At 36.0% G+C, this 18856-nt stretch overlaps 1 protein-coding gene across 1 annotated transcript in view; it reads right to left on the bottom strand.

The window, feature by feature from the left end:
• PM20D2 (peptidase M20 domain containing 2) overlaps positions 1 to 18856 on the bottom strand; it is a 29419-nt gene that overhangs the window by 9672 nt on the left and 891 nt on the right. The window contains exons 2-4 of the mRNA XM_007195947.3: positions 16921 to 17069; positions 13764 to 13906; positions 12259 to 12413 (exon numbers count right to left, since the gene is read on the bottom strand). Coding sequence (XP_007196009.1) covers positions 12259 to 12413; positions 13764 to 13906; positions 16921 to 17069 — 447 coding nt within the window. The remainder of the gene's footprint in view (positions 1 to 12258; positions 12414 to 13763; positions 13907 to 16920; positions 17070 to 18856) is intronic.

The raw sequence follows: 18856 nt of genomic DNA on the forward strand, positions 1-18856 counted from the left end.
CACATAACAAGTCTCAGTAAATTTAAGAAGACTGAAATCATATGAAGCATCTTTTCTGACCACAACATATGAGACTAGAAATCAACTACAAGAAAAAAACTGCAAAAATCACAGATGTGAGGAAGCTAAACAATATGCTCCTAAACAACCAGGGGGTCACTAAATAAGTCAAAGAGGAAATAAAAATACCTGGAGACAAATGAAAATGGAAACACAACAATGCGAAATCCACGAGATGCAGCAAAAGCTGTTCTGAGAGAGAAGTTTATGGCAATACAAGCTTACCTCAGGAAACAAGAAAAATCTCAAATAAACAATCTAACCTTACACCTAAAGGAACTAGAAAAGAACAACAAACAAGAAGCAAGAAAAACTACAATCCTGCAGCCTGTGGAACAAAAACCACATTCACAGAAAGATAGACAAGATGAAAAGGCAGAGGGCTATATACCAGATGAAGGAACAAGATAAAACCCCAGAAAAACAACTAAATGAAGTGGAGATAGGCAACCTTCCAGAAAAAGAATTCAGAATAATGATAGTGAAGATGATCCAGGACCTCGGAATAAGAATGGAGGCAAAGATCGAGAAGATGCAAGAAATGTTTAACAAAGACCTAGAAGAATTAAAGAACAAACAAACAGAGATGAACAATACAATAACTGAAATGAAAACTACACTAGAAGGAATCAATAGCAGAATAACTGAGGCAGAAGAACGGATAAGTGACCTGGAAGACAGAATGGTGGAATTCACTGCTGCGGAACAGACTAAAGAAAAAAGAATGAAAAGAAATGAAGACAGCCTAAGAGACCTCTGGGACAACATTAAACGTAACAACATTCGCATTATAGGGGTCCCAGAAGGAGAAGAGAGAGAGAAAGGACCAGAGAAAATATTTGGAGAGATTATAGTCGAAAACTTCCCTAACATGGGAAAGGAAATAGCCACCCAAGTCCAGGAAGTGCAGAGAGTCCCATACAGGATAAACCCAAGGAGAAACATGCCAAGACACATAGTAATCAAATTGGCAAAAATTAAAGACAAAGAAAAATTATTGGAAGCAGCAAGGGAAAAATGACAAATAACACAAGGGAACTCCCATAAGGTTAACAGCTGATTTCTCAGCAGAAACTCTACAAGCCAGAAGGGAGTGGCATGATATACTTAAAGTGATGAAAGGGAAGAACCTACAACCAAGATTACTCTACCCGGCAAGGATCTCATTCAGGTTCGATGGAGAAATCAAAAGCTTTACAGACAAGCAAAAGCTAAGAGAATTCAGCACCACCAAACCAGCTCTACAACAAATGCTAAAGGAACTTCTCTAAGTGGGAAAGAGAACAAGAGAAGAAAAGGACCTACAAAAACAAACCCAAAACAATTAAGAAAATGGTCATAGGAACATACATATCGATAATTACCTTAAACGTGAATGGATTAAATGTTCCAACCAAAAGACACAGGCTTGCTGAATGGATACAAAAACAAGACCCATATATATGCTGTCTACAAGAGACCCACTTCAGACCTAGGGACACATACAGACTGAAAGTGAGGGGATGGCAAAAGATATTCCATGCAAATGGAAAGCAAAAGAAAGCTGGAGTAGCAATACTCATATCAGATAAAATAGACTTTAAAATAAAGAATGTTACAAGAGACAAGGAAGGACACTACATAATGATCAAGGGATCAATCCAAGAAGAAGATATAACAATTATAAATATATATGCACCCAACATAGGAGCACCTCAATACATAAGGCAACTGCTAACAGCTATAAAAAAGGAAATTGACAGTAACACAATAATAGTAGGGGACTTTAACACCTCACTTACACCAATGAACAGATCATCCAAAATGAAAATAAATAAGGAAATGCAAGCTTTAAATGACACAATAGACCAGATAGATTTAATTGATATTTATAGGACATTCCATCCAAAAACAACAGAATACACTTTCTTCTCAAGTGCACATGGAACATTCTCCAGGATAGATCACATCTTGGGTCACAAATCAAGCCTCAGTAAATTTAAGAAAATTGAAATCATATCAAGCATCTTTTCTGACCACAACGCTATGAGATTAGAAATGAATTACAGGGAAAAAAACGTGAAAAGCACAAACACATGGAGGTTAAACAATACGTTACTAAATAACCAAGAGATCACTGAAGAAATCAAAAAATACCTAGAGACAAGTGACAATGAAAACATGACGATCCAAAACCTATGGGATGCAGCAAAAGCAGTTCTAAGAGGGAAGTTTATAGCTATACAAGCCTACCTAAAGAAACAAGAAAAATCTCAAGTAAACAATCTAACCTTACACCTAAAGGAACTAGAGAAAGAAGAACAAACAAAACCCAAAGTTAGCAGAAGGAAAGAAGTCATAAAGATCAGAGCGGAAATAAATGAAATAGAAACAAAGAAAACAATAGCAAAGATCAATAAAACTAAAAGTTGGTTCTTTGAGAAGATAAACAAAATTGATAAGCCATTAGCCAGACTCATCAAGAAAAAGAGGGAGAGGACTCAAATCAATAAAATTAGAAATGAAAAAGGAGAAGTTACAACAGACACCGCAGAAATACAAAGCATCCTAAGAGACTACTACAAGCAACTCTATACCAATAAAATGGACAACCTGGAAGAAATGGACAAATTCTTAGAAAGCTATAACCTTCCAAGACCGAACCAGGAAGAAACAGAAAATATGAACAGACCAATCACAAGTAATGAAATTGAAACTGTGATTAAAAATCTTCCAACAAACAAAAGCCCAGGACCAGATGGCTTCACAGGCGAATTCTATCAAACATTTAGAGAAGAGCTAACACCTATCCTTCTCAAACTCTTCCAAAAAATTGCAGAGGAAGGAACACTCCCAAACTCATTCTATGAGGCCACCATCACCCTGATACCAAAACCAGACAAAGATACTACAAAAAAAGAAAATTACAGACCAATACCACTGATGAATATAGATGCAAAAATCCTCAACAAAATACTAGCAAACAGAATCCAACAACACATTAAAAGGATCATACACCACGATCAAGTGGGATTTATCCCAGGGATGCAAGGATTCTTCAATATACGCAAATCAATGTGATACACCATATTAACAAATTGAAGAAGAAAAACCATATGATCATCTCAATAGATGCAGAAAAAGCTTTTGACAAAATTCAACACCCATTTATGATAAAAGCTCTCCAGAAAATGGGCATAGAGGGAACCTACCTCAACATAATAACAGCCATATACGACAAACCCACAGCAAACATCATTCTCAATGGTGAAAAACTGAAAGCATTTCCTCTAAGATCAGGAATGAGACAAGGATGTCCACTCTCACCACTATTATTCAACATAGTTATGGAAGTCCTAGCCACGGCAATCAGAGAAGAAAAAGAAATAAAAGGAATACAAATTGGAAAAGATGAAGTAAAACTGTCACTGTTTGCAGATGACATGATACTATACATAGATAAATCCTAAAAATGCCACCAGAAAACTACTAGAGCTAATCAATGAATTTGGTAAAGTTGCAGGATACAAAATTAATGCACAGAAATCTCTTGCATTCCTATACACTAATGATGAAAAATCTGAAAGAGAAATTAAGGAAACACTCCCATTTACCATTGCAACAAAAAGAATAAAATACCTAGGAATAAATCTACCTAAGGAGACAAAAGACCTGTATGCAGAAAACTATAAGACACTGATGAAAGAAATCAAAGATGATACCAACAGATGGAGAGATATACCATGTTCTTGGATTGGAAGAATCAATATTGTGAAAATGACTATACTACTCAAAGCAATCTACAGATTCAATGCAATCCCTATCAAATTACCAATGGCCTTTTTTATGGAACTAGAACAAATCATCTTAAAATTTGTATGGAGACACAAAAGACCCCGAATAGCCAAAGCAGTCTTGAGGCAAAAAAATGGAGCTGGAGGAATCAGACTCCCTGACTTCAGACTATACTACAAAGCTACAGTAATCAAGACAGTATGGTATTGGCACAAAAACAGAAATATATATCAATGGAACAAGATAGAAAGCCCAAAGATAAACCCACGCACCTATGGTCAACTAATCTATGACAAAGGAGGCAAAGATATACAATGGAGAAAAGACAGTCTCTTCAATAAGTGGTGCTGGGAAAACTGGACAGCTACATGTAAAAGAATGAAATTAGAATACTCCCTAACACCATACACAAAAATAAACTGAAAATGGATTCGAGACCTAAATGTAACACAGGACACTATAAAACTCTTAGAGGAAAACATAGGAAGAACACTCTTTGACATAAATCACAGCAAAATCTTTTTTGATCCACCTCGTAGAGTAATGGAAATAAAAATAAAAATAAACAAATGGGACGTAATGAAACTTCAAAGCTTTTGCACAGCAAAGGAAACCATAAACAAGATGAAAAGACAACTCTCAGAATGGGAGAACATATTTGCAAATGAATCAACGGACAAAGGATTAATCTCCAAAATATATAAACAGCTCATTCAGCTCAATATTAAAGATACAAACAACCCAATCCAAAAATGGGCAGAAGACCTAAATAGACATTTCTCCAAAGAAGACATACAGATGGCCAAGAAGCACATGAAAAGATGCTCAACATCTCTAATTACTAGAGAAATGCAAATCAAAACTACAATGAGGTATCACCTCACACCAGTTAGAATGGGCATCATCAGAAAATCTATAAACAACAAATGCTGGAGAAGGTGTGGAGAAAAGGGAATCCTCTTGCACTGTTGGTGGGAATGTAAATTGATACAGCCACGATGGAGAACAATACGGAGGTTCCTTAAAAAACTAAAAATAGAATTACCATATGATCCAGCAATCCCACTACTGGGCATATACCCAGAGAAAACCGTAATTCAAAAAGACACATGCACCCCAATGTTCATTGCAGCACTATTTACAATAGCCAGGTCATGGAAGCAACCTAAATGCCCATTGACAGATGAATGGATAAAGAAGTTGTGGTACATATATACAATGGAATATTACTCAGCCATAAAAGGAAACGAAATTGAGTCATTTGTTGAGACGTGGATGGATCTAGAGACTGTCATACAGAGTGAAGTAAGTCAGAAAGAGAAAAACAAATATCGCATATTAACTCATGTATATGGAACCTAGAAAAATGGTACAGATGAACCGGTTTGCAGGGCAGAAGTTGAGACACAGATGTAGAGAACAAACGTATGGACACCAAGGGGGGAAAACTGCGGTGGGGTGGGGATGGTGGTGTGCTGAATTGGGCGTTTGGGATTGACATGTATACACTGATGTGTATAAAATTGATGACTGATTAAAAAAAGAAAAAAAAGAACCTGCTGTATAAAAAAAAAAAATTTAAAAAAAAAAAAAAAAGAACAACAAACAAAACCTGAAGTTAGTAGAAGGAAAGAAATCATAAAGATCAGAGCAGAAATAAATGAAACAGAACCTTAAAAAAACAACAGAAAATATAGAAACTAAGAGCTGGTTCTCTGAAAAGATAAACAAAATTGGCAAACCTTTAGCCAGACTCATCAAGAAAAAAAGAGAGGGCCCAAATCACTAAAATCAGAAATGAAAAAGGAAAAGTTACAAATGACACCACAGAAAAACAAAAGGATCCCAACAGATTACTATGAACAATTATACGCCAGTAAAGTGGACAACCTAGAAGAAATAAACAGATTCGTAGAAATGTACCATCTCCCAAGACTGAAACAGGAAGAAATAGAAAATATGAACAGTCCAATTACCAGTAATGAAATTCATGAAATGAATCAGTAATAAAAAGAAACTTCTAATAAACAGAAGTCCAGGATCACGTGACTTCACAAGTGAATTCTACCAAACAATTTAGAAAAGAATTAATACCTATCCTCAAACTATTCCAAAAAGTTGCAGGGAAGGAACACTTCCAAACTCGTTCTATAAAGCCAGTATCACTTTGACACCAAAACAAGACAAAGATGTCACAAAAAATGAAATTACGGGACAGTATCACTGGTAACATAGATGCAAAAGTCCTCAACAAAATATTAGCAAACTGAATTCAACAATACATTAAAAGGATTATATACTACGATCAAGTTCAATTTATCCCAGGGATGCAACAAGAATGGTTCGATATCCACAAATAAATCAATGTGATACACCACATTAATAAATTGAAGAATAAAAATCGTATGATCATTTCAGTAGATGCAGAAAAAGCTTTTGACAAAATTCAACATCCCTTTATGATAAAAACTCTCGGGGGGCTTCCCTCGTGGCACAGTGGTTGAGAATCTGCTTGCTAATGCAGGGGATACGGGTTCGATCCCTGGTCTGGGAGGATCCCACATGCCGCGGAGCAACTGGGCCCGTGAGCCACAGCTACTGAGCCTGTGCGTCTGGAGCCTGTGCTCCGCAACAGGAGAGGCCGCGATAGTGAAGGGGCCCGCGCACTGCGATGATGAGTGGCCCCTGCTTGCCGCAACTGGAGAAAGCCCTCGCACAGAAACGAAGACCCGACACAGCCAAAAATAAATATAAAAATAAATAAATAAAAATAAGACCCGGTGCAACCAAATTAATAAATAAAAATATTTAAAAAAAAAAACAAAAAACCTCTCGGGGACTTCCCTGGTGGTGCAGTGGTTAGGAATCCACCTGCCAATGCAGGGGACACGGGTTCAAGCCCTGGTCTGGGAAGATCCCACATGCCGTGGAGCAACTAAGCCCGTGCACCACAACTACTGAGCCTGTGCTCTAGAGCCCGCGAGCCACAACTACTGAGCCCACATGCCACAAATACTGAGCCCGTGCACCACAACTACTGAAGCCCGCGTGTCTAGAGCCCGTGCTCCGCAACGACAGAAGCCACCGCAATGAGAAGCCCACACACCATGGCCAAGAGTGGCTCCCGCTCACCACAACTGGAGAAGGCCCGCACGCAGCAACAAAGAATTAAATAAATAAACTAAAACAAACAAACAAACAAACAAAAACCTCTCCACAAAGGAGGTGTAGAGGGAACATATCTCAATAACAAAAGTCAAACAGAAATATAGATCAATGAACAGGATAGAGAGCCCAGAGATAAACCCACGCACCTAATTATGGTCACCTAATCTATGAGAAAGGAAGCAAAAATATACAATGGAGAAAAGACAGTCTTTCAATAAATGGTGCTGGGAAAACTGGACAGCTACATGTAAAAGACTGAAATTAGAACACTCCGTAACACCATACACAAAAATAAACTCAAAATGGATTAGAGACCTAAATGTAAGGCCAGACACTCTTAGAGGAAACATAGGCAGAACACTCTTTGACATAAATTGCAGCAAAGTCTTTTTTGACCCACCTCCTACAGTAACGAAAATAAAACCAAAAATAAACAAACGGGACCTAATTAAACTTAAAAGCTTTTGCAAAGCAAAGGAAACCACAAACAAAATGAAAACCATAAACACTCAGACTGGGAGGAAATATTTGCAAATGAAGTAACCGACAAGAGATTAATCTCCAAAATATACAAACAGTTCATGCAGCTCAATATCAAAAAAAAAAAAAAACAATCAAAAAATGGGTGGAAGACCTAAATAGACATTTCTCCAAAGAAGACATATAGATGGCCAAGAAATACATGAAAACATGCTCAACATCACTAATTATTAGAGAAATGCATATCAAAACTACAGTGAGGTATCACCTCACACCAGTCAGAATGGCCATCATCAAAAAATCTACAAACAATAAATGCTGGAGAGGGTGTGGAGAGAAGGGAACCCTCCTACACTGTTGGTGGGAATGTAAACTGGTACAGCCACTGTGGAGAACAGTATGGAGGTCCCTCAAAATACTAAAAACAGATCTACCATATGACCCAGCAACCCCACTCCTGGGCATATGCCTAGAGAAAACTGTAACTCAAAAAGACACCTGCACCCCTATGTTCACTGCAGCACAATTTACAGCAGCCAGGATGTGGAAGCCACCTAAATGTCCATCGACAGATGAATGGATAAAGAAGATGTGGCACATATATACAATGGAATATTCCTCAGCCATAAAAAGAAACGAAATTGTGCCATTTGCAGAGACATAGATGGCCCTAGAGACTGTCACACAGAGTGAAGTTAAGTCAGAAAGAGAAAAACAAATATCATGTAATATTGCTTATATGTGGAATCTAGAAAAATGATACAGATGAACTTATTTGCAAAGCAGAAATAGAGACACACAAGTAGAGAACAAACGTATGGATACCAAGGGGGGAAGGGGGAGGTGGGGTGAACTGGGAGATTGGGATTGACTTACATACACTACTATGCATAAAATAGATAACTAATGAGAACCTACTGTATAGCACAAGGAACTCTACTCAATGCTCTGTTGTGACCTAAGTGGGAAGGAACTCTAAAAAAGAGGGGATATATGTATACGTATAACTGATTCACTTTGCTGTACAGCAGAAACTAACATAACATTGTAAAGCAACTATACTCCAATAAAAATTAATAATTAAAAAGAAGTCATATACAACAAGCCCACAGCCAACATCATAATCAACAGTAAAAAGCTGAAAGCATTTCCTCTAAGATCAGGAACAAGACAGGGATGCCCACTCTGCCCACTTCTATTCAACAGTATTGGAAGTCCTAGCCACAGCAATCAGACAAAAAATAGAAATAAAAGGCATCCAAATTGGAAAGGAAGAAGTAAAACTGTCAACTGTTTGCAGATGACATGATGCTATACATAGAAAACCCTAAAGATGCCACCAAAAAACTACTAGAACTCATCAATGAATATCGTAAAGTTGCAGGATACAAAATTAATATAGAGAAATCTGTTGCATTTCTACACACTAGCAATGAACTATCAGAAGAGAAATTAAGAAAACAATCCCATTCATGATCTCATCAAAAAGAATAAGATAACCTAGGAATAAATCTAACTAATGAAGTAAAAGACCTGTACCTGGAAAACTATAAGACACCGATGAAAGCAAATGAAGATGAGACAAACAGATGAAAAGATATACCATGTTCAAGGTTTGGAAGAATTAATATTGTTAAAATGACCATACTACCCAAGGCAATCTACAGATTCACTGCAATCCCTATAAAAATACCAATGGCATTTTTCACAGAACTAGAACAAATAATTCTAAAACTTGTAAAGAAACACAAAAGACCCTGAATAGCCAAAACAATCTTAAGAAAGAAAAACAAAAGGAGGTATCATGCTCCCTGATTTCAAACTATACTACAAAGCTACGGTAATCAAAACAGTATGGTACTGGCACAAAAACAGATACATAGAGCAATGGAACAGAACAGACAGCCCAGAAATAAACCCATGCATCTTTGGTCAATTAATCTACAAAAAAAGGAAGCAAGAATATACAATGAAGAAAAGACAGTCTTTCCATAAGTGGTGTTTGGAAAACTGAACAGCCACATGCAAAAGAATTAAACTGGACTACTTTCTCACACCATATACAAAAATAAACTCAAAATGGATTAAAGATTTGAATGTAAGACCCCAAACCATAAAACTCCTAGAAGAAAACATAGGCAGTACGCTCTTTGACGTCAGACTTAGCAATTTTATTTTTTGGATATGCCTCTTCAGGCAAGGGAAAAAAAAGTAAAAATAAATGAATGGGACTACATCAAACTAAAAGGCTTTTGAACAGTGAAGGTTACCATCAACAAAATAAGAAGGCCACCACTGAAAGGGAGAAGATGTTTGCAAACAACAGATCCAACAGGGGTTAATATCCAATATATACAAAGAACTCATACAACTCAATAGTAAAAAACCAAACAGCTTCATTAAAAAAATGGGCAGAGAACCTGAATAGACATTTTTCTACAGAAGACATACAGACGGGAACAGGCACATGAAAAGATGCTCGATATCACTAATCATTAGGGAAATGCAAGTCAAAACCACAATGAAATAGCACCTCACATCTGTCAGAATGGCTATTATCGAAAAAGACAACGAATACATGTTGGTGAGGATGTGGAGAGAAGGGAACCCTTGTGCACTACTGGTGGGAATCTACATCGGTACAACCACTATGGAAAACAGTATGGGGATTCCTCAAAAAATTAAAAATAGAACTACCATACTCTCCAGCAATTCCACTTCTGGGTATGTGAAGAAAATAAAAACGCTAATTCGAAAAGATATATGCACCCCTATGTTCACTGCAGCACTATCTACAATAGCCAAGATATGGAAGCAGTCTAAGTGTCCATCAACAGATGGAATGTAAAAACAATAGCTAAAGGTATACATATATACAATGGAATATTAAGCAGCTGTATTAATCAGCTGTATAAAAAGAATGAAACATTGCCATTTGCGACAACATGGATGGACCTAGAGGGTATTATGTTAAGTGAAATAAGTCAGACAAAGAAAGACAAATACTGTATGATTTCACTTACATGTGGAATCTAAAAAACAAAACAAATGGACAACTATAACTAAACAGAAACAGGGTCATAAGGAGAACAAACAGGTTGTTGCCAGAGGGAAGGGGGTTTGGGAGAAAAGAGTAGTAGGTGAGGGAGATTACAAACATTCAGTACAAAATAAATGAGCCATACGTATGAAATGTACAGTGTGGGGAATACAGTCAATAATTCTGTAATATCTTTGTATGGTGACAGATGGCAACTAGACTTATCATGGTGGTCATTTTGAAATGAACAGAACTATCAAATCATTATGTTGTATACCAGGAGCTAACATAGTGTTGTAGGTCAATTATACTTCAAAAACAAGCAAACTCATAGAAAAAGAGATCAGATTTATGGCTTCCAGAGTCGGGTGCTGGCGGGAGGGGGAATTAGGCAAAAGTAGGCAAAAGGTACAAGCTGCCAGTTATAAGGTAAATAAGTACTAGGGATATAAGTACAACATGATAAAGATAATTAACACTGCTGTACATTATCCATGAAAGTTAGGGTAAATCCTAAGAGTTCTCAGCATAAAGGAAAAAAATTTCTTTTCCATTTCTTTAATGTTGTAGCTATGTGACATGATGGATGTTCACCAAACTTATTGTGATAACCCATTTCATGATGTATGTAAGTCAGATCATTATGTTGTATACCTTAAACCTATACAGTGCTGTATGTCAATTTTATCTCAATAAAACTGAGGGAAAAAAGACTTAAATATAGACTCAAATCTAATAACAATGAATCTTATTATAAGGGAATATTATATTGGGATATTAGCTAGTGCTAATAGTTCATGTATTTATGTTATAAATATTTTAAATATCTATATTTATAATTATAAATAAATAAGGGATGAATGCTTAATTTTTTACTCTTTGGACACTTAACATATACTGTCTTAGAATCACTCTTACTATCTGAATAAATCATACATCTCCAATCTACTGAGGGCAGAAAAAAATAAGGTATGAGGTGTTGGCCCTAACTCTTCACAAACATTATGCCATTATAATTCTCATAAGAACCCTAAGATAGATTATATCATTATCTCCATTTTTCAAGAGAAAATGGAGGCCCAGAGATATTAAATAACATTTCCAAAAGTTACAGAATCAGTGAGGCTGAGAGGCACAAATCCAGATCTTATCTCTCTCCAACCAGACTACAGGCTTGCCCCAGGGCAAGATTTATGCATTCTGGAGCTTCTCATCCCACTGTACGCCCTACATGATTGGTACATACATGCTGCCGACTTTATGAGTCAAATAAACAAAACCTCTTGACTACTGTGTCTATTTTAACTTTCATTCCAGCAAGCCATAAGTATTTATATCACTACTACACATACCTGTCACTTCACCAAAAATAGGTTTGGCTGATTTTGCCATAAAGTCCCCTTTACAGGAACTATATACAGCAATTCCAAAAGCATAACTGCCAATAAGGAAAAATGTAACTTGCAAAAAGGCAGGGAGTCTAGCTCAGCAATATCAGTTATTCTAAGTCCTGTGTAATAAGACGACTGCAGTCTTCCCTATGCAGACACTGAGTAAAATAAATAAGAATGAAAGATTTTCACATCAACTATTCAGTCAACTGGTTTCGCATATTCAAGACACTGATTGCCAAATAAAAGGGAGGCAAATTAGGTTCTAAATGTAACAATATAAACAACCCCAGCCCACATATATACTTCTGATTATAACTTAGATTAACTCTTAAAAGTTCTTACTGTGCACCCAGTAGCCAAAGCTGCAGCTCTGAAGCAATCTTCTGCCTTTTTGGTCAAAACTGGAAGTTCTTTCATTGAGGGTGCACGGAAGTAATAGATTAGTTCAGAATAAGAGGGAATGATATTGGGTATTACACCACCATTTTTTATTATACCTATAAAAAGAACCAAATTACTGGAATTGAGCTTGGAGCTTGGAGATCATTTCTTTAAGCTTAAATACACCCATAAAGTTTTTCAGCCAATATATACATAAAGAAAAATAATTTAAACTTATTAGTGTCACATATATGCCAACCAAAGATTTTGATGTTATACAATAAGTTTCTATGCACAGTGTGATACTTTCTCACTAATAGGAAAAAAAATAACTGTCTATATGTACTTTAGTCTGAGGAATTTATACGATGTTAAGAAATTATGATTCCTGACTATAGAGAAACTGTTAGAAATTTTTACAACTATCTTAAGCCTTCTGGGAGACTTTTATTTCAGTGCGTTTTATTACAGTTGTACATTTTGATAAACTTTTGACATAAGGAAAAAAACCAATGGTATGAGCTTCTATAATTACCCTCATACCTCAGGAATCCCATTTTAAATAGCATTTGGCTGTGGGAAAATAATTTTCATGCCAACAAGAAACCAATGCAAGTCAAAGATGACAAAGTATACTACCAACTGTCAAAACAAATGCATTTATTTGGAACTAGACTGAGAAGGAAGATGCATCCATTCAAAATAATAATGAAAATAAGTATGTAAAACCTATTTTATATGACCTGTTTTAAAAAGAAATATTTTTTACATATTCCTGTTTATTCTTTTTAAAGAAACTAAGGTAGAAAATTGGTAAAAGTGCAGTTACAAACTAATTTCAGACTATAGCAAAATCAGGCAAAGAACAGATCTTAAAGTATAATAATTTCTTAAATCATAAGGAATTAAAACTAAAAAATAAATCTGTACCTTCAAGACAGTACTTTATTACTATGTATATATTAAGGTGATACACATAATTTAAAAAGATGTTACTTAGGATTAACAGCACTTGAGTACATAAAACCAGTAACCACCACTTTTTTTTTTAAATGAGAAAATGATGAAATTTTGTTATTAAGAGACAGTGAAGATAACTGAAAAAATCCAATTCTAACTTTCAAATACCCACAGAATATTGAGACAGTGAGGATAACTGAAAAATCAAGTTCTAACTTTCAAATATCCACAGAAAGAACATAGATCCTTACATAAAAACATTATTTCTAATACTCAAAATGACCATTCTATTTATGTACAAATAACCTTAACTATCTTCTTACCCACATATAAATGAACATCTAGTATCCTGTCCCAGGAATTTCTGAAAATGTTAAAAATTTTTGAAATATTCATAAAGTACATAAAATGTTCCCAAATGTTTTTTTAAATCAAATATTAAGGAATTATACTACACTGAAATATATTAAGCACCACCTATTACCCAAAGTATTTGACATTCGTACCATGAACTCTCCAGGTCGGTTTCATTTGTTGTCTTAACGCGGACAGATTGTTGTAGGCGAGGACAGCAGCATCTAATGCATTTAGTCCTTCCCAGGGATAAGCAGCAGCATGAGATGCTTTTCCATAGTACTTCACAATCATACTAGGAAATAAAACATCATTCGGAATTACTTTTTTCAATATCATCAAAGTAAGAAAATCCAAGTAATTAGAACTACCCGACTATTATTCAAAATTAATTCACACTGATGAATTAATTTGTAGCAATAATGTAGCAATTTACATACCTTAGTTCTAGTTTATTATTATGTAATACAGTGACTAACACAAAGAAGGCATTCCAAAAAACCAGAGAAAAAGAACTTTGCTCAATGGAGCTCCTGTACAAATTAAATCTGTACACAATTCAATTTAAACAAACAATGCAATACTGTATTAAGTGCTGGAATTACAAGAGATGGCTCCTGTCTCCTTCTACACTGTACTGTGATAGTTCTATATCAAAGGTCTGCAAAAACTCAAATAATTCTTTCTGTCTTAAGGGTGGGGAAAGGTCAAGGAAAGACAGAAAGGAGGTGACATTTGAAATGGGTTAAGACAACCTCTAAAAATCAGATTATATTCACAGTATTATAAAATATTCTAGCGTTAAGTCAGTTGTTCCTGACCAATATTTTATTAATGTTCCAGAATACCTGTATCACTAATACCTTAAAAGATTTTTAAGAATTAATTAATTAATTAATTTTATTTTTGGCTGGGTTGGGTCTTTGTTGCTGCACGCGTGCTTCTCTAGTTGCGGCGAGCGGGGGCTACTCTTTGTTGCAGTGCGCGGGCTTCTCATTGTGGTGGCTTCTCGTTGCAGAGCGTGGGCTCTAGGCGTGCGGGCTTCAGTAGTTGTGGCACTCAGGCTCAGTAGTTGTGGCGCACGGGCTCAGTTGCTCCGTGGCATGTGGGATCTTCCCAGACCAGGGCTCGAACCCGTGTCCCCTGCATTGGCAGGAGGATTCTTAACCACTGCACCACCAGGGACATCCCCCTTAAAATTTTATAAATTGTTTTTCCACTTCCCAATAGTTCTCATACCAGTCTACTCAGATACAATAAAAAAACAATAAGGTTTAGAGAAAGGATTGTATATTAAATAGTTATTTATAAAGATGACTTGCCTCCATTTGTTTTTTTAACTCTTTGAACACACGACTCATGGCCTTGTCTGATAACCCCCCCCAAAAAAATAATAATAATGGTGACTTGTTTGGATAACACTTTTTAAGCCTAATTAATAGTATCCACATTTAAATTATTAAAAAGTCACTCTAGACTTATTTTTTTTTAATGAGCTAGATTCAGGAGGCTCATGGCATTTCTTTACTGATTCCAAACATTCTATTAAAAAAACAAAAACAAGTAAAAGCATCCAAATATATATTTTAAATTTTAGGATACTTGTTATTTCCTCAATCTATATCTTATCACCATCACCCAGAAACTGGAATTTTAACAAAACTGGTGATAAATATTAAAAAATGGAAAAAGATGTCCTTTATGAAAATGGCTCTAGCACCATTTCTTCTAGGGTTCAAATCTATGTACAATTAAAGCACAATAAACTACAGGAAAAGAAATGTTAATGCCTGTTTTATATCAGCATTAGTATTTTAGGCTTAAAAAGCACATTTAAAAAAAACTGATATGGAATGATATTCAAGACACATTGTTTAATTTTAAAAAGCAAGAGCCAGATCAACAATATATTTAGCAGACTACTTCAGAGGGGGGAAAAAATCCTCCTTTAAAATTTAATTTATACATGTACCTATTTTATGTCTATAAATATACCCCCAAAGTCCTGGAAGAATATACACCTCTAGAAAAGGGACTGTATGTGAAAAAGGTGATTAATAGGGACATAGTGCTTTATCTTATTTATTGTTACAGATTTTTAGCATGAATAGATTAGTAATTTTTTAAATTAAATTTTTGTTCTTGCTCTCTTTTCCATCTTAAAAGTTGGCCAGTGAAAAACCTAAGAAGCCAGATACTAAGAAAAGGCCTGAGGCCCAATGGACTGACTTCAGAATCAAGGCCAAGAAGCGTACCTAACCCTAAATCCTAGAAGGCTAATGGACTGGGAAGCCTGCCTGCAGCCACTGGTCCCTTCTAGCCAGAGGCATTGGCAGTGATTTCTAACCTCTAAGGTTTTCCAGAGGTGTACTACTGTACAGCATCCCTGAAACGGAAGTTGAAAGACTCTTCCTACTGTCACAATACCAATTATTCCTGGTGATAAGACCAAAAATACCAGGACAGTTAAAATACTCATCCTCTGAAAACAAGGGATGCAGAGAAATGCAGGATAACTGAACACACAATCTAGAAGCACTGCTGGGGTGGTTCTGCAATTACTCCCTGGCTACTGCAGAGGAGAACATGGGGTTTTCCTGAAGCAGCTGAGCCATGGCTCCTTGGGACCAGACCCCTAACTGGACCATTAACTATTATGGTTGAAATTTCTGATGTAAAAAATTTAAACCACTTAAATGATGCATGCTCCTAGGTACCAAAAAAAAAGTGAGCTTTTCAACATAGAGAAAGATAAAAAAGAAAAAAAAAAGTTTCAGCACCAGACAAATCAGAAAAGGATATATTGGCAAATTCCAATCAAATCCACAGCTAGTCAGTTTCTGTATTTTTTCGTCAGGAACATGATTTATCCTTTTTGCTAAGAACTCAAAATAAGTAAACTAGAGAAGTGTGTTTTCTTCCCAAGTCTAACAAAGCTGTCTCTTGCAGATCTATTCAGCTGCAAATGCAACTCCATATCTAAGGACAGACATTGTCCAGAAACCAGATTCCTCTCAATTCAAAATAGAACATAAGTGTCAACATTATTGTTTGCTATTCTTACGCTTTTTAGGCAGTATTTTACCAGTTCAATTATGAACACCATATTAAATCTCAATTAGAAGGGGCCTACCAAATGTCGTTCAATGGAAATCAAATCTCACACCATTATCTTTCAATTTACTGTTTTTTTTTTTTCAATTTACTTTTCAGATGCAGAAGTACGGAGTTTTAGCCTCCGGTTAAGTCACTGAAGTATTCCAATAGCCTGCTTTCCACTACGAAGTTTATTTCAACTTGGTTACTCACTCATGTTCTGCCACATCAGGTAGATAAGCAGCATTCTCTTGGGATGGGTGGGCCATAAAAACAACATCGAGACTTTTAAAAGCCCCTGCTTCGATTAAATCAATTTTGCCACCACCATCTTCTTCTGCAGGGGTTCCCAGAACAACTACCTAGAAAGAAATACCGGTGTCAGAGCAACAAAAAATCCTAGCAGGCGATATCAGTCAGGTTCCCTTGCATATGTACTCACAATCTAAATCAAACTATGAAGAGAGGTTTTGTTCTCTGACTCAAGTAAGGCAGTGGGCATAAATCTACCGTGCTAAGTTCACCACAAACTTGCAATTGACATTATTATACCAATTTGGCTCAAAGTATGTACTAAAGTCTCTATAGGAAACTTTCCCCAATCTTATAACACAATTTTATAGAACTAATGTCAAAGATGAAAAGAGATAAGTACTATATACTAAGTTCCTCAAAATTATTTAGGACTTACTTCTTAAAGCTTATTTTTGACTGTCTTTTAGTATATACGTACATAATTATTCATAAGCATTTTACTGGTAAGGAACTTTCTAGTTACTTATTAGTTATCCTCACAACAACCCTGTGAGGTAGGTGAGCGATCTGTATCATCATTTTAGGAAGGGTGGTTTTGAGGCATGGAGTGAAATGTCTTGCCCCAGATCACAGAGCAAGGCTTTAAGCAGAGCTGGGATTAGATACCCTGACCTTCAGGCCTGAACTCTGTTTCTTTACCAAACTACCTCTTTAAGAGGTCTTAACGCATTAATCCTTTATGAAAAGCACTGAATAAATCTTAATACCACGGTTAGAAACGGCCAACTATTACACAAACTTACTAATTCGATTCCACCAGCTCAACCAGGCAGATTTATTGGTCACCAAACACCTAATTAAACAAAAGAGAACTTTACAGAATAAACATTTTACTTTGATATTTAAACTTAACTTCTTCAAACAATTTTTAAAAGCAAAGAAAAATTATCTATAAACAACTAATATACTTTCAAGGTCACGTATAAGAACACAATGAAACAAGTTGGAAAAGTTCTTGGCTTGCAAAGAGAATCAACATAAATTCCATTTTCAGATAAGACAGATAACCTTACTAAAACTGAGTATTACCATTCAAAATCAGAAGTGTGTGTATTTCCCAAAGTCTTGCTTTATTCAGAAGTTATAAAGCACCCAAACTCTTAAATTAAGTTGCTTTTTACTCTTAACCCTTGACTCATTAAATCTGATGACTTTTCAGGTTAAATCTTGGTGACTTCTCTGAACCTTTCATAAACCTGGTTAAAGCTAAATCTCTCCAGTGCTTCATGCAATGGCAAAGGACACCTCCTCCCCCAAACAAAACAAAAACCTAGCCAGATGAAAAACAAGGCCCAGAGGCAGAAAAGAGAAGGCGGCTAAAGAGAAAAAGCCACAAAAGATGGAACTGTAAGGATAAAAGAGAAAGGTTACTGACACTGGAAAAAATGGGCTAAAGAATATTAAAATATAACATCAGGCTTCCCCTTAACCTGAGCAGTGGTGATTGAATCTTAGCCCACAGAAAGAATATACCATCTGGAAAAACAGAGTAACACAAGGTTAAACTTGCCCTGTGGCTAACATAAACATTTCCCCGTTTAAAGGATCGAGCTATTTCTTAAAATCGCGAAATAAACTTTAAGACTTAAGGATCATGTAGTTAATGTTCACTCTCTTCCCATTTTTTGTATACTTCTAGAGGTTTTGTAGTTCTAACGACTGAACATTTCCTATCCAAATTCCAATGATTCGAATCACAAGAGCTCCTAGGACTGCCACAAACATAAGATTTTTTGGAGGCTAACGAAGAGGGTCTGCAGGTTTCCCTATAATAACTACCTCCTCCCAGAGATTGCACAACCTTGTCAGCAAATTGCGATTGCCCCTGTTACCA

This window comes from Balaenoptera acutorostrata, chromosome 14 (genome assembly GCF_949987535.1).
Source record: "Balaenoptera acutorostrata chromosome 14, mBalAcu1.1, whole genome shotgun sequence".
In the NCBI taxonomy this organism is placed as follows: Eukaryota; Metazoa; Chordata; class Mammalia; order Artiodactyla; family Balaenopteridae; genus Balaenoptera; species Balaenoptera acutorostrata.